General features: G+C 39.4%; 1 protein-coding gene across 1 annotated transcript in view; it reads left to right on the forward strand.

Annotated features, from left to right (window-relative positions):
• Nucleotides 1-15,416, forward strand: part of TESK2 (testis associated actin remodelling kinase 2) — a 56,405-nt gene that overhangs the window by 23,961 nt on the left and 17,028 nt on the right. Inside the window, exon 4 of the mRNA XM_065739739.1 lies at nt 12,833-12,979. Within this exon, the coding sequence (XP_065595811.1) occupies nt 12,833-12,979 (147 nt within the window). The remainder of the gene's footprint in view (nt 1-12,832; nt 12,980-15,416) is intronic.

The following is a 15,416-nucleotide window of genomic DNA, read 5'->3' on the forward strand; positions in this document are numbered from 1 at the left end:
CTTCTTTTTTCCTCCTCACACAGTCTATCTCTTTTGCACTCCTAAAGCTCATTGTAATGAAACAGACGGTGGCTTTGGGAGGGTGAGGGCTTTTCTTTTTGTATCATTAGTTACCCTGTGATAACTGAAAACTCTCTGCTTAGGTGACAGCTGAGGTGAGAGTTTTAAAAGGCATGGGTACGCCATCCTTCCCTGCTTCCTCCTTTCACCATCTCCTACAACACATGCTAACTCACGTTATTACATGAATGTGACTCATACTGTTGGAGTAACTTCAGTTTTATGCCTGCAGCACTGTAAATGTTTAACTCTGCCTTGGTGTTAACAGTAGGCTGGCCCAGCAGCTCTAGGGAACTTTGTGTCTCAGTGTCCCTCAAACAAGGGAATCGCTGCGGGGAGCGGTTGGTGAGTGTGAGCTTTGATACGACTGAAAAGAAGAGGAAGATTGTGTTGCAGGTTGCACCAAGTAGAAAATTGAAGTAATGAGAATCAAGATTTCATACCGTTAGAGAATAATATAGTAGTGGCATTACTACATTAAAGTAATTTAATGGAGGGTAAATATGTCCCTAAATATATTTTTGTATGTAGTCTATAGTTATTTTTAGTAACTGCTCAAAGTATTAGAGAGAGAGGAATCTGGTGCTGGCAGAAGAATTCTGTTGCTTCATAGATGTTGCTCAGTGTTTTCACTGCTGAGGATATATACAGCCAAACCATACTGATGAAAGGCTTCCAGATTACCTTGTATTCCTTAGCAGTCAATGCTTTTTATTAGCTACCTTTGCTTACTGTAATTTACTGTAGTATCTCTAGGCAGCTACTATAGAGCATCTTATTTCAGTGTAGTGGGGGTTTCAGGCAGTATGTCACATTACTGACTTCATGGCCTTGTTGAACTGGCAACTGCAACTTTCTGAAGGGAGCAACTGCAAATTTTCTCTTGGATATTCTTACTGACAGCATGAAGAATATACCCGTTAATTCTATGAGTCTTTGTTTTAGAGAAATTAGTACAAAAAGAGGAGATTTTTAAAAAATAAGGAAAAAAGATGAACATGCTATGATGACAAAGGGTATCTTTCAGCTGACTTTCAGCAGCCAACAGCTGACATTTTTAAATGCCTCCCAGCTCTAGGATGCTGCAGAAGGTCTGTTGTGTGAACTTTGTAAGAACTCAAAGAATGTGTAAAATTCTGCAGATTAAATTGATCCTTATGATCTCTAAACTAATGAATAGCATGGTCTGTGGATTAATGCTGTAATAAATCTCTACTTGCATGCCTCATTGTTTTTGTCCTTAGTTCAGATACTTCTTGTAGCATTCGTTTATAACTACAGTTTTATTTTATGCACTTCTCCATATGAATGAGAAGAGTGGTCATTCCAGTGGTACTGTGCTGAGCCTAGTGCTGGAAAGTGCAACACGTAGAAGCAATCTGAGCCTTTGCAATTATAAAGCCCAAGTGCCACAAATGTAAGCTAAGTCTTAACAAAAGTACTTCAGAAGCCTCAGGTCCTCTGTTAAACTACAATTACCCTGCACCCTCCCTGGAGCAGGTTTTGTTATAAGGACCAAGTATGTTTAATTTCAGGAAGGTATGTTTTAAAGTCAAGAATGTTGTATAAAACTGGTGTACCTATTGATGATATTTCCTTGCTTCTTTTTCTCCTTTCAGTGCAGTACTTGAAGTCCAGGGAGCACACATCTGTGTTATTTCCTCAGTTAATTTGGTTGTTTGGGTTCATTAGTTTTTCCTTTACAGGAGTCATTAAGCACATACTTGCTTTGGGGTCAAGAGAATATCATTCATCTGGCCTCTAGGGACTTGACCTGTAGAGAATAGGTAACCTTGTCTGATGCAGTAGTAGTTTCGTTTCCCCTTAATGACTGGGGACTGGATGAGAAGAGTAAGGGCTGTGGCAGCACAAGTAGGGGTTAATATGGAGCAGGAAACTACTCAGGTGTTAAGAAGACTAGTCTGGTCTGTAATATGTAAGGTGAGAAATCATTCCATTTCATTGCAACTGTTTTTTCCAGCACTAAAATAGAACGAGTGCATCACAGGGAATGTCTGTTAGGACTGTTCACTGTCTGATGGCGCTGTTCTTGGGAAAAAACACTCATTATCTCACTACAGAAAAATTTTTGCAAAGTAGCAGATACCTTGAAATATTTTGTTAATTCTGCTATCAATCCATTTCAAAATATACAGAACTGTGGAATATTTTCCATTTCACTTTGATTAATAGATTTGTAGTGGACATACAAGATGCGAAAGCTGTTTGTGTGTGCCTGTGAATATGGGCTCCATCTTTCAAGGCTAAAGAGGTCCCTGCAAAACAGATTGTTTATAGAAAGGCAATTCTGTTGACTGTGTTCTCTATTTCACTGTACGTGGACACCAGAGCTTGGTTATGAAGAAATGAAAGTATTGCCTTTGTCATTCAGCAGCTGTCTTGCTGAAAGGAAACAGACATAGGTAAAAGAGAGTTTTCTTAGAGCCAAAAAGTTAGGAAGTTTCTGTTTATATTCGGAGGTGACTGTGTTTATAACATGGCAGACCAAGTCTCTAACAATCTTTCTGAAACTTTAAAGACCCTGAATCTTTAAATCCTTGGGATGTGCTTCATGTTTCTTGTATTAAAGTTACCTTTTTTTTTTTAAGTATTTTTTAGGGGAGAAAAAAAATCTATAAATTTGAACATTAGATACTTATGCTTTATACATATGTACATACATTATTGTGATAGCTTTGTTCAGGGTCACAGGTAGACCTGGTGCTTTTGCTTGCAAAATCATTTTTACTATATCTTTAATGCTTACAGAATTACTGCATTTCAAACACTTGCTTTAGTGCAGGTACGTCCCTTCATCTGTTTTCATTGTTTTGATCACAACAGAATTTTAAAAATACTTGTCAGCACGTGAGCTATATTTGGTCTTAATTTCTCAGTCTTCACAACATATGGACTGTCAATTTCAGTTTTGCTGTAACAGTTCACTTGGGCTCTCAGTTTAATTTATAAAATGTTGCTGAAATTGCTTTCAGACAATGTAGATTGATGCTTGCTGACCAGCTCTACTTTTCCCTGAGCTATACAAGGTATTGTTCTGTTCACCTTCAAACTGGGTCCCTTTTCCTGTGGATTCATTCTATTAAGCAGAGTAACAGCACTTCTCCTTCAACTTGAGATATTTACATATGAAAGGCTTAATATATTTGGCACTCACAGCTTGCAGAATTGCTGAGATCTATTCCTTGCAAGATCTTTGTCAAGAAGTATGAGTATCTCTTTAAGAAACTGTATCCTTTTGTAATATTAACTGGAGAGTGCTAGATTGGCCAACTGTTTTGGTTGGGGGGAGAGGTGTCTGCCCAAACTTAGTTTTTTGGAGAAGTATGTGAAAATGAGGGTTAAAAAATCCTTTCCATTAATGATTCTGACTAGGTAATTGGCCTGAAGAGGGCTGAGCGAGGGTCAGAAGAATGTGAGTGCAGTCATGCTGCCTTATTACCTAAAATGTCTCATTTTGATGACTGATGAAATAGTGCTATATGCTCATGCTGAGACTGTGTGGATGCTCATTCCAACAGCTTAAGAACTGCAGACACTGGTACCCATCGTGTCGCTTCTACTTGAGATTGGAGTTAGGCTGATTGAAGGCAGAAGTAAATCCAGCTCCTTTGTATGCACCATTGGATGCAAAATCAAATCTCAACACAGTATATGTAATAAGTAAATTAATTGTTAGACTCTTCAATGTAAGAGTCTAAAAGTTTGTAGACGAGAGGGTAGTGCTGGTATTTGGAAAATGTCATGCCACTTAAACCTCGTTCAAACTCCATGAATTATTTTGCAACACAAAAAAAGTGTCTGAGACTGTGAAGTTATTGCACAGAGGACAATGTGTGTATTCTTTACTTTGTTTATGTTATTTTCCTTGGGAACCAAATATTTTGGTGAATTAGTTAAGAAGAAAAAAGACTTCAGTCCCAAACACAGCTTGATGCTCTGCACATACCAAAAAAGTGAGTTTAAAATCACACAAGGGGGGCCTGGCTCTCAGTGAGAAGCAGCTTGAAATGTAGTGTTCTGGCTGAAATTCCATCTCCAGTTCATAGTCTTGCACCCTGATGTTGTGGCATATGTGATGTGCTTGACCCTTTCATTCTTTCTCCATCAAAATTGATATAGGCCTCCACAGGAATTTCAGTTAAGTCAGGTTCTTGGGAAACATTTCAAGTATCTTATTGAGGTTAGTTGATTCTCTCCTGTTTTCCTGCATCTTTTGGCTATTTACTTTTTTATGTATGAAAGCAAACCATCTTTTCTGACTGCAGTGATCAAAGGTGATCAAAGATCTGGCATGTCCAGAAAAACTCCAAAGATGGAGGAATTTTTACCTTCATTTTTGGGAATCTCCTGTTGTGTAGTTTCAGTTTGATAGGAAGTTCAGTGCTGCCATACTTGGTCACAGCACTCCCTCTGAGAGCAGAAGATTGCTATTGATTTTTCACTGGGGGAAGCTTTAGTTAATGAATTTGTGCATTTTCCTGTGGCTGTATGCCTGCTGCGGTTTGAGCAGTTCTCCTGAGATGCATATTTTAGAGAGTGATCTCCCATCACGTAGATGAGTAAGAATAAGTAGCAGAGGTTCAAATGAGTCCATGCTTTATAGAAGGGTGGAATTAATTCTTGAAAAACTGTGCTGAAAGGCTCAGTTTGGAAAATAAAAAGCTGATAAAAAACATTGGCTTCTGGAAGATGCAAGCTGGCCTTACAAATTCTGCTTCTGGAGGGAAGTACTGACATTTTGGTTAAGGAAAAACCTGCTGGAGTTGGTGGTGTCCAGGTACATTTAAGTACATTAAGGGCAACTGTGCATACAGTTACCAGGAGAGAAGCTGTGGGACCTGCGTAAGCAGTGTTGTGCTGTAGGCAGAGGAAAGCTGCTAGACTCACCTGTGGTCTTTGGTTAAGCAAGGAGGGAAGGGTGGATTTTCAGAGAAGTGCAGAAGTGCAAGTACTATAATCAGACACTAAATAAATCCTCATACGAAGACAGAGGTCAAGACTTTGAAAAGATGAGTCTAATTTTAGGTGCACAGACTATTTATGTGTGCAGGTGGCTAGATCAAAAGTGATGAGCAACCAGTTGTTTCAGTGAGAACTTCTGGATGTGCAAGCTTTTAATTCTAGTCATTTTCTTAAATGCTTGTGTATGAGCTTAAAAGCTCAGTCATGGTTAAATGCTTTCTTGCTTTTGGCAATGCAGGCTACAAAATGGATTTAATTATTTTTTTTCCCCACGCAGGAGGATGACTGACTTTTGTTCCTTGTGAACCAGTGCATGAGGAACCTTTCTTTATTATTTTGAGACAGATATATCTAAATATTTTGTGTTCTGAGGAAGGCTTGCTAAATATCCTGCTGATGACAATCTCTTCCTCCTTGTTAGAATGTTTCAAGAATAGGAGAGATTAGATAAAGAGCAGATAAATGCTAAACTGGGAACAGGAGTCAGCAGGCTTTGTTGAGTTATTTCTTTGCTACCTTCCCTGAACATGTGCACACATCACATGCAGGTGTGTCAGTGGATGTGGAGAGTTGTTCGGTTTTATTTGTTTTAGTATCAGTGTTTTGACACTAATTTTAATCCTGCTGGACCATTTGCCATTGTCTCCAGCAAAAAATAAATAAAAGAAAAACATTCTTGAACTGTAACCCATTCAGTTGCTTTCTGATATCCTGGAAATAGGTCTAGATCAATAGGAATGAAAAGATGCAAACTTCAGCTACTGTGATGTGGGGGCAGGGAAGGGAAGAGAGATGTATGTTGTCTTGAGGACTGGATTTTCCTGTTACGTGTGCATATAAAAACAAAGCTCAGTTAAACATTGTGATGCTAGCCCTTTTTCCTCTTAATTTACTGTAAATTTAGTGGTTTCTCTTTCTTTTCCTCTTTTCTCACCCTGGACTCCAGGAAGTGTACTCAGGGATTAACAAATGGTTTGTAGTTTCACTTTCTTCATTCCACTTATCAGCCATTCAAACCATTCAGAAACTGCAGAACGATTATTACAGGGGATCTTGGTGCATTCTATAATTGCCAGTACAGCATTTGAGCACCTTCAAATGTAAATGGACACTGTGGCACTGCTGTAGCTTTGAGGCTCCAAAGCAGTATTCCTCGTGCATAATTCAAACAATGTTTGCTCTATGTGAAGTTGTTGTGTACTCAGTATGTCCTTATAGCTGTCTTTATAAAAGTCTTACATAAAGCTAACAGGTTATTTAGCTGGAATCTTGGGGGCATATATTCCATGGGTTTTTACAGCTAGAATCTCCATGGAGAAGGTGAAAAAAAGCTTATTTAAGTAAGAGGCTCCATGTTGGGGGCTGCAGCTTGCTTCTAGACAGGAGTGAGTGAATAGTGTGCTCAGAATGCTGTCAGTATGGAGCGAGCTTTCTTCTCCCTAACAGAAGTGTTACTGTGGAGATGCTGTTTCTCTTGCCTGTCTCACCAATGAGGTACTTTCTCTTCTGTGCCTGTGTGATAATTTATGCTGTTGCTAGCTTGCCATATCACAGATTCTTACTGGCACTGAAACTGGTCTTTGCTTAGAATCCAAGTGGTGTGACTTGAGATTATAAATGTAATTTTGTGCTAGGCCTTCTTAGCATTCTGTTTTTCTTACTTATAAAATTACAGGAAAAAGTGGTTATCAAGGTCAGTTTGCATAGATATACTGGGAGTGTTTTCCGGTTCCAAGAAAATTAACTTCCTGAAACATGTCAAAGCTGGCTATGAGTAAGTAACGTCCATCAACCTTATTCCAGACATACAGGTTGCAGTAGTGCATTGTTGCTGTGTGCCTGCAGTTGAAGTCTCAGTTACACTAATCTGCTTCAGGCAGCAGGCAAGCAACTGAGCATTCCATTTTAATTGAACGGAGTGACAGGAAAGGGATGAATTGTGCTTGCTGACCATGAGAGATGTTGGGTATAGAGAATTAAAGGAAGGCAAATCTTGCTGTGTTCTTTCCCCTGCCAGTGCTTAAATGTTTGGAATGCGACAAATGGCTTTTGTTAAAGCTCTTTTCTGAGCAGGACATGTTAATTCTTGTTTGCCCTTATGAAATAAGCTGTGCTTGTATATGCCTTCTTAGAAGGAAGAGACAGTGAATTGATTGGTGCAACACCTGACACAGTGCAAGAATTAGAGATAGATCTGTTGTCCTTCCTGGCAGTTGGCCCTAGCTTCTGATGGAAGCTTGCCCTCTCTCCTATGAATGACAGACACTTTTTAAAGCAAGGTTATTTTTGTCTGTTGATTATTAACTTTTTTTTTTTTTTTTTTTTTACAAACAAACGTTTTTTAATTAAATAACAACATTGAGTTGCTTGGAAGTCAGTATTTTCAGCAACCAAGGAGCAGGAAAGAAAAGTGGCCTTTAGGGGAAGACTTGTGGCTTTTCTTATTCCTTTAATCAGACCTTTCTGCCTAGCCACCACAGCCCTTTTGCCCAGAAAAAAAAAATCTGAGCTTTGTACTGAAACGTGCATCCTTCACCTGTGTGTTCTGATGGTCAGTGCTGTGGTTTTCTCCTTGGCAACATCAGTTCACCTGCTGACCAAGAATGTATTGGTACAGCCCAAACATCCATCTTGTTCTGACTTCCTGCTTAATTTATTTTGTTTGGTGCTATCCATGTGTTACATGTTTAATGTAAATGGAAGGTTACTATTCAGAGGTACTTGGGTGAGGTGTGTTTGCAGACTTTTAAACTGTGCATTTCTTAACAAGCAGAGGTCTATGAACAGACTTCCAAAACAATTGCATTTAGTCTGGTAGGCAATCTTGATGTGTCAGCTTGTAGTATCTCATGTTCTGAGCATACTAATACTGTCTTTCATTTTGGTTCACTTTGGTTGAAGCTAATGAGAACAGATGGGGGAAATCAGGAAATTTCCAGTCCTCCCACTGCAGCTAATTATGCCAGCTGGGGCAGAAGGGTACATGGGCTGCTTGTCTTACAGCCTTCAAAGTAGTCACTTTGACTGCTGGGTGTGACAGATGTCTGTTTAAACATGAGAACTTAGGTTGTGTCCTCCTTCAAGTGTGGGGTTTAAAACTAATGCATAAAACTGAGTGACAAGCTCTCCACTTTTTTATTAGGCATGAGGGTTATCTTTTACTTCCAGCATTAGAGGTGTTTCAAATAAGTTGCTGTTTTGTTTGTGAAGTCTGACTTTTGCTCTGACGTCTGCCTTCCGTACTGAAGGCATTACAGCCATGGCTCTAGTTTCTCTATGTTTCTGCTTCTTTTTTTGCCTTCTTCAATGAGTTTCTCCAGAACGTTCATCCCATAGCATCTCAGTGTTCCAGGGTCCCAGTGCTCACCATCTTACCACATTTGAGTTGTCATTTTAAATACACTTTCCCCACCTACTTAACCACCTAATGCGTTGCCTTTGGCAACGTTTGGGCCACCACACAGAGTTGTCTTGTGGTTATTTGCTTTGTGTCACTGTGAAGCCCTGACATTTAAAGCAGAGTAAATAGTAGGCCAACTTTTTACTGGCTTTCCTGTGTTATTGTATCTGGTGACTTATTTCTATTAGACCTACAAGTTGAAACAATACTGATTTTCAAAATAGCATTGGAAGCTGTTTTCACTTCAGTTCTCTCTTGGATGTGGTGATGCTCAGTCCTTGTTTTTGAGCTTTAGGTGCTGGACTTGTGTAAATCCGACGTGCTTTTTCTTTGAAAGCTTCTAGTTTTCCTGTGAATGCTTTTAAGACTTTTTGAATTTCAGGGCTAAAAACTGAAAGCTGAAGGTTCAGTATTAGTTTCTTGAAATTAATCACGTTGTACACGTACTTACTGTTGTATCCTGAATTTCATTCCATTTCTCATTTTAAATGCTCGAGTCTGATAACGTGACTTCAAGTGCTTGCATGGAAACAGTCCTGTTATCCTGTTCTTAGATTAAAATGACGTTTCCATATGTCCTGACTGTTGTGTGGGAAAGAGTTATATAGCTTAATGCTTACAAAAGACGTAATAATATCATAAGCTTCTCCAAAGCTTTCTGATCTAGAGAGCACCTGGGTGAGTTTCTGGATAGCTTGTCCTTCAAAGAAGCTACTGACCCATTAGGTTTGGGAGGGAGGCAACACTGAGTTTGGCTGAGCTTCCATTCTAGCAACAGGAGCATGAGTAACTCTTATCATGGATAAATTTGTAGTTAAAGAGGTATTGCTGTGAGCTAAATTGCCAAAGTCTTTTATGCTAACCTTCAGTTTGCTGTGTAGTATTCTAGAAAATGCAAAGGTAAGCAACCTAGACTGGTTACTTTTAGATTCTGGCAACCAGATAAACTGCCTATTGGTCTCCTGTTACATGACAGAAAGCTAACAGTAGGAATAATGGGTAGCTGTGTCACTGCAACTTGATGATACAGAGTTTGAAAAGGTCTGAACACTGCTCCATTTAGCTGAGAGGTCTCTATGAAATGGTGTCCTTTGCTTTCATTCTTGTAGCCTGATCAGATCTCTCCTCCAATTGCTTGTACGCTTATGCAATGCCTGTTGTTGCTGTAGTGGAATAATGCTTTGAGATGGTGTGTGCTATGGCCTTATTGGTTTTTGTTTGAAAATACCAGCTCTGAAATGTTTCAGGGACAAAAAAAAAATAAATCCAATATTCTCCATGGGAGAGGTGAAGTTACTATCCTCTAGGATATTGTTACCGCACAGAGCTGGTTTGTGCTATTACAAGACTGAGAACAAGTATTTTTGTTTCACTTGCATTGGTGAATAGGAAACAATCTTTGTAATTTTGTGTCTGCACCGAGAAGGCATTGTTGAAGGGCTCTGAATAAATCAGGCCATCAGGCTGACTGTTTGCATTATCAGCCTGAGTGATCCGAAGAATTGGATTACTTCTGTGACACTGAGAGAACACTGAACTCTGTGTGATACTTGCCTTGGGGACAAGTAAGGACTCTGCATGTAAAGGTTATCTGCTGGCCAGCTAAAATCTGAGATCAGTTAGAGTCTTTCCGATGGGTATAGGAAAATCTTAGTGGAGTTGTTCCCTTGATTAGCCTGTTATGCTTCAAAGAAGTCCAGTAGAAATTAAAGCCAAAACGGGAACTCTCATATTTAGTAAATGAGATCTGATGTTTACTCTGGTGACAATTTCTGATAGGAGTCCTTGTGGTTTTTTTTTTTAAGGTGCCATAGTCAGGTTTGATTCTTCTGTAGCTCATGAATGCAGTGTCCTCTGCATGTCTGTTGTTTTACCCAGTTCTGTGCTAAGAATGCAGTCCTTGCAGGAAGATGGGTGAGTGACTTTGCAAGCTAATTTGGCTTGAGAGGTACTGGGGGAATAAGTATTTTAGATAAACTGCACTAGCATGGAAGCAATGGATTATCAAATCAGCAGGCTACTTAAAGGAAAAGGAGGAGACATAATCATACTCAAAATAGCAGACAGCTATCCCCACCACTTTTCAGTTTGTATTTCAATACTCTTACCAATTGCTTGTTTTATTTATTAGCATTTCTGGAGCACTTATCATTGTTGTATGGCACAATTTAACCCTAAATAAAATGGGAAGCCAGGTCAGCAGTTCTCTTCCACTTGCTTGCCAATGAACTCGAGTATGACAGTGCTATATGTATGATCAGTTATTGTCCAGTCAGAAAAGGGAAATAGTCCAAAGTAGGTGCTAACTGTCAGTCTGTAACTGTAGTTACTGAGAGAGGTTTTTTGGGCATTCTATTCCAGATCAGTCAGTATTGTTCTGATTAGAACATAACTGGGTGAGAAGTACAGATTTCACTGGGAATATTCATGAAATTAACAGAAAAATATCTAACTTGCACTTCTTTTCCTTAAGCTTGCTATCATCTTGTGATTTATAAATAAATTAAAATAAGAAAAAAAGCTATTCAACAATTTAGTTAGTTATTCTGAGTGCACTAGTGTCACTCATCTGGATTAGGGATTCGAGCAAAAGCAGTAAGAAAGATCAAAGTTGCACAAGCTGAAAGCAGTGTTATTTCCAATGCTAGGTCAGGTTGGCTGAGGCTCTGTCTAGTTGAGTCTTGAAAAAATCAAAGGAAGGTGATTGCACAGCCTCTGAGCAGCCCGTTCCAGAGCTGCTGCCCTCCTGGTGCGTGACCTTGCAGCACGAGAGCTGGGTTGTTTCTGATCTCTGGCTTGAACCAGCTTGCACTTTCTTGCTTTCAGTGTACCCACATGATCAATGTCCTGCCCTCCCTCACCCAAGCTGCTGTGCTTGGGCTATAGTTGTGCGAAACATTTGATTTTCATTGTGAGTGTGTTAACTCTTGCTGGCTTTGATTTTTGGAGAGGGACCATTAGGCATTTTATTTTGCAAAGTGATGTGCACTAAGCACAATTATCTGAACAATTATCTTCATATTAGCACAAAAGCACTATTTAAGAACATGAGAGTACAATTTAAACTATCAGTCATTCTTTTGAATTCAAGAGCTTTCCTTGCCTAACTGTGAAATTACAAGTACTTTTTGACTCACCCATATGAGTTAGCATTATGTTAACTGTGTACATTTTGAAATCCTACCTTGTATCCCATTGTCCTTGTTCTGCTGTTAGTCTAATGCAAAGGATATGAAAGTGTGTCTTGAAATGGTTGCAAGGACTTGGAATTGTTAAATATTAGAGTATTTCCTATACCCAGGCTCCTTCTTTTAGTTGCCTCCAATGATATGAGAAGGTGATTTTATACATGCTCTGAAGTCTGTCCCTGATTGGAGCTGTCTATCAGCTGTCTTTGAAGAGTGTCTGAATGTAATGAAGTAACTCTTCTGCTCACCTTTTGCCTGAGTGGTTGCTTAAGGGCATGGCACTGTGATCAAATCAAGGGTTTGTATTTAAAAGGAGTAAAATGAATGCTGAATGAGAGGGTTGTTGTTGCCTGCTTGTCCATGTGTGCTGCACGTAACCTTCCCAGCAAGAAGTGGAACAAGAAGCTGCTGAAATAAGGAAGTGTTCAAACACAGCGTAGCTGTTATTGTGTTGTAAGGCATGTAAAGCACAAATCCACCATTGCTGTGGATTTGAGAAGCATTGATTTGAGAAGCAGTGGAGTTGCTGTCTTAGCCCTGGTGTATGCTGCATAGCATTTGTATGGGTGCTGGTTTGTTTTGCAGTCTCCTGTAACATTTATCTCATGTATTTAGTGCAGGTTCTTTTTCATAGGGGCTTCCATCTGATGGAAGTTGATGTACTGAGCACACTGGGAATCAAGTTACTGATTAAGACATGTAGATACAGCAGTGAAAAAATTAACTTAGAGTAATATATTGTAATAGTTTTCTTTTATGTTGCTTCAGTTTATGGAATTGATTATCTGGGAACCTTGGTCAGACTCTGTGGCCCACATTTGGATACTTAGCCTTCTCACTGCTTTATTCTGCCTGAGAGCCAGTAATTCATTTTCATTTATTTTCCTCACATAAAAATGAGAAGGTAGTGTTATACTGTAGATATTTCTGAAGGGTCCGTTTAAATACAGGTATTTAAATACCATTCAGTTGATGTAGTGCTGGCTGTTGTGTGCAACTTTAACATTTATACTTTGGTTGAGGGGGAGGGAGGAGACATTTTTAGCCTTTATTGGTCAGCAAACTTCCTGTCCTCTTGAAATTAGGAAAATAATGTTTTTAATGTGTAACTGAGCTGAAGACAGTTGTGTAATTATGATTTTTTTCATTTCTCACAATATCTGAAGTTTAATTAATTACAAATATTGTTTTGTCTTTTCAGTACATCAACTATGGTAACCTGGAACAGCTATTAGACAGTAACCAGCACCTGCCCTGGACAGTGAGGGTGAAATTGGCACATGACATTGCTATGGGAATCAGTTATCTTCACTACAAAGGCATTTTCCATCGAGATCTTACATCCAAGGTAATGTATACAAAATGAAGAGGACTTTAAGTGAAGATGCTATAACTCATTGTGAGCTTTTCTTCCTGAAGAGCAGCATTGTTATATAATAAGTTTAGACACTGTAAGAAACAAATTCAGATGAAGTTTATAGGTTTAAAATCTTCCTCGGAGTGTTATTAAAACTACTTTCATGACAACTTGTATGGGTTTAGTTGGCTGAGGTAGTTAGCTAATTCAAGCACTGAGCCCTTTGAACAAATTGCTTCAGTATTCACACTGAATCTGCTGTCCATTGCAGCATGTGATTGAGGGCTTTGCTGTCCTATTTAAGCTTACTCGGGATTGGCAATGTGAAATTATTCCAGAATTGTTATTGGAAAGACTTTATAACGTCACTTCAACCAAAAGCATCCAGAAACCACTATCTTAGCTTAAGGTGAACTTTTTTTTTTTTAAGATTAGAGACAGATTTCACAAATAAAAATTAAGTACATTATGTTTGAAAATTGAAGTGACTTCTAGTCTTTCATCCAGTTTTTATTATGTATCTCAGTGTATTGTTAAACAGATGAAGGACTTGCATTTAGAGAAGAGTTTTTAAAAAAAAAGCAAAAAAACACAAAAGAAGTGAAACTCTTATTTCACCTACCAGTTTAACTGAAACTGTAAAGTATTTCTTTGGATGGTCTTTCAAATGAAGGGTACTGAATTCAAGAACATCAAATTCATGCAAATGCCCTGACTTGATGTCATGTTGATTTGATGTGATAGACTCTGAAAGCTCCATTTAAGTCACCTTGGGGCGTGCAGGTAAGAAATGTGTAACAGTAATTGAAAAGATGAATTGGTGTTCCCCTTTGTTTTTTTACCAGTTCACGATGAATTATAGACCATTTAAGGGTGGGGAAGAGTTGATGTAAGGAATCAAAGTACCGAGTGGAACTAAGTAGTCTGCCTGCAATATTTATCATAAACATGTACTGTGGTGGCTAGGCACATGAAAATCCATTTCCTGAGACCTCTGTAAATGCCTTTGCTTGTGTGACTGTATATAGTTCTCTGGAGCTGCCCTAACTTTAGTGCTTCAGTGTTATCTGTTGTTGAGCTGGTGTAAGACATTGTTTGCTGGGCAGAGTGCGTGGTCTCAGGGCACCAGCAAACATATCTGTGGCCACTGGAAGTAAGAAGTCCTAAGAAATTTTCAGCTCTGAGACTTTGACTTTTGGCTGCTGTTGGAGGAAACATATTTTGTATTTTACCAGGTTTGTGCTGCTGGTGGAATAAATCGTCTTCCATTCTTTCTGCTAAATAGTGTGTGAGCGAAGTGAAGGAAGACTCAAAGGGTTTATTCCTTGGAGGGGAGCTTGCAATCTGGATTGACTAAGGGTGGATTGAATGGTGCTCTGAATTGAACTTCTTTCTTTGCTGAGGTTTGGTAATTGGTGTGATAACTTCCTTGTATTTGCCCTCATGTGATTAATGATTCAAGCATTTAAAGAAGTCAGAACAAATACTGAGTTTGTAGTGAAGAGGAAGGTATTTTTCTAAAATGTAAGGAATTAAGCTGAACTATGAACTGGATTTGCTATGTGGGAATGTCTTTTGCTTTACACGGTACACTTTTAGCCACTGGAAATTCTCTCCAGTATGAATTTTGCTTAAATAAATATTCTGGATTAGTTGACCTGTACTTCTGCCTTTCTTCCTGTTTCTGGCAAGTTCCATTTCCTGTGGCTCCCTGTAAGAGGTGGTGTGAATGCATGCAGTTTGTTCTGTTGGTCATGGCAAGAGTTGCCTTGATCTGCATTATAGATGTATCAGAGCTGGATCCCTAAAGGCTTAGAAAAGACAGACTCTGTCCCCTGCCAATCTAGGGCTGAAAAAAAGAATAGTTTTTGACAATGAGTGTATGGCAGGATGGTCTCTATTCCTAATTGCTCCATGTGGATAGTAGCAGCAGTGTTACTAGTACTGCAGAAAGCCAGAGGGAAAGAATGGTAGTGAGGAGTAGATGTAGGTCAGTGTAGTCAATGTGGCAACCCACAGGGGATGTCAGGATGCCATCCTGCTCGTGCCCTTCCTGTTGCCCTTTTGTCAGAGTGGGAGTCCTTGTTAGGGGAGGGCAGTGCCCAGACAGCTGGTATTTCCCCATGTTGTGAGCAGCTCGACCCTTGAGCTCTGGGCACGGGCTTCTGTAGCTGATCGGGTTGATCTGCCCTGATCGACAGCGACAGCCTAGCTTGGATCTGTCAGGAGCTGGGCAGCTGGATTGGCTGCTCCCAGCCTGCAGATGGTAGGTGTGTGGGCAGGGTGACTTGTACGTTTTGTAAGTCAATATGGTGTCCTCACTTTTCACTTGTCATAAAAAGATTTATGCAGAGATTAAGCGTGCAGCCATAGATGGGTTATGACAGCCAGCCTCTTTGGCTCGTTCCCTGCCCGTATTGTTGTAACT

The sequence above is a fragment of the Cyrtonyx montezumae genome, unplaced genomic scaffold (assembly GCF_038088225.1).
Source record: "Cyrtonyx montezumae isolate F1298 unplaced genomic scaffold, pur_monq_1.0 scaffold_1, whole genome shotgun sequence".
In the NCBI taxonomy this organism is placed as follows: domain Eukaryota; kingdom Metazoa; phylum Chordata; class Aves; order Galliformes; family Odontophoridae; genus Cyrtonyx; species Cyrtonyx montezumae.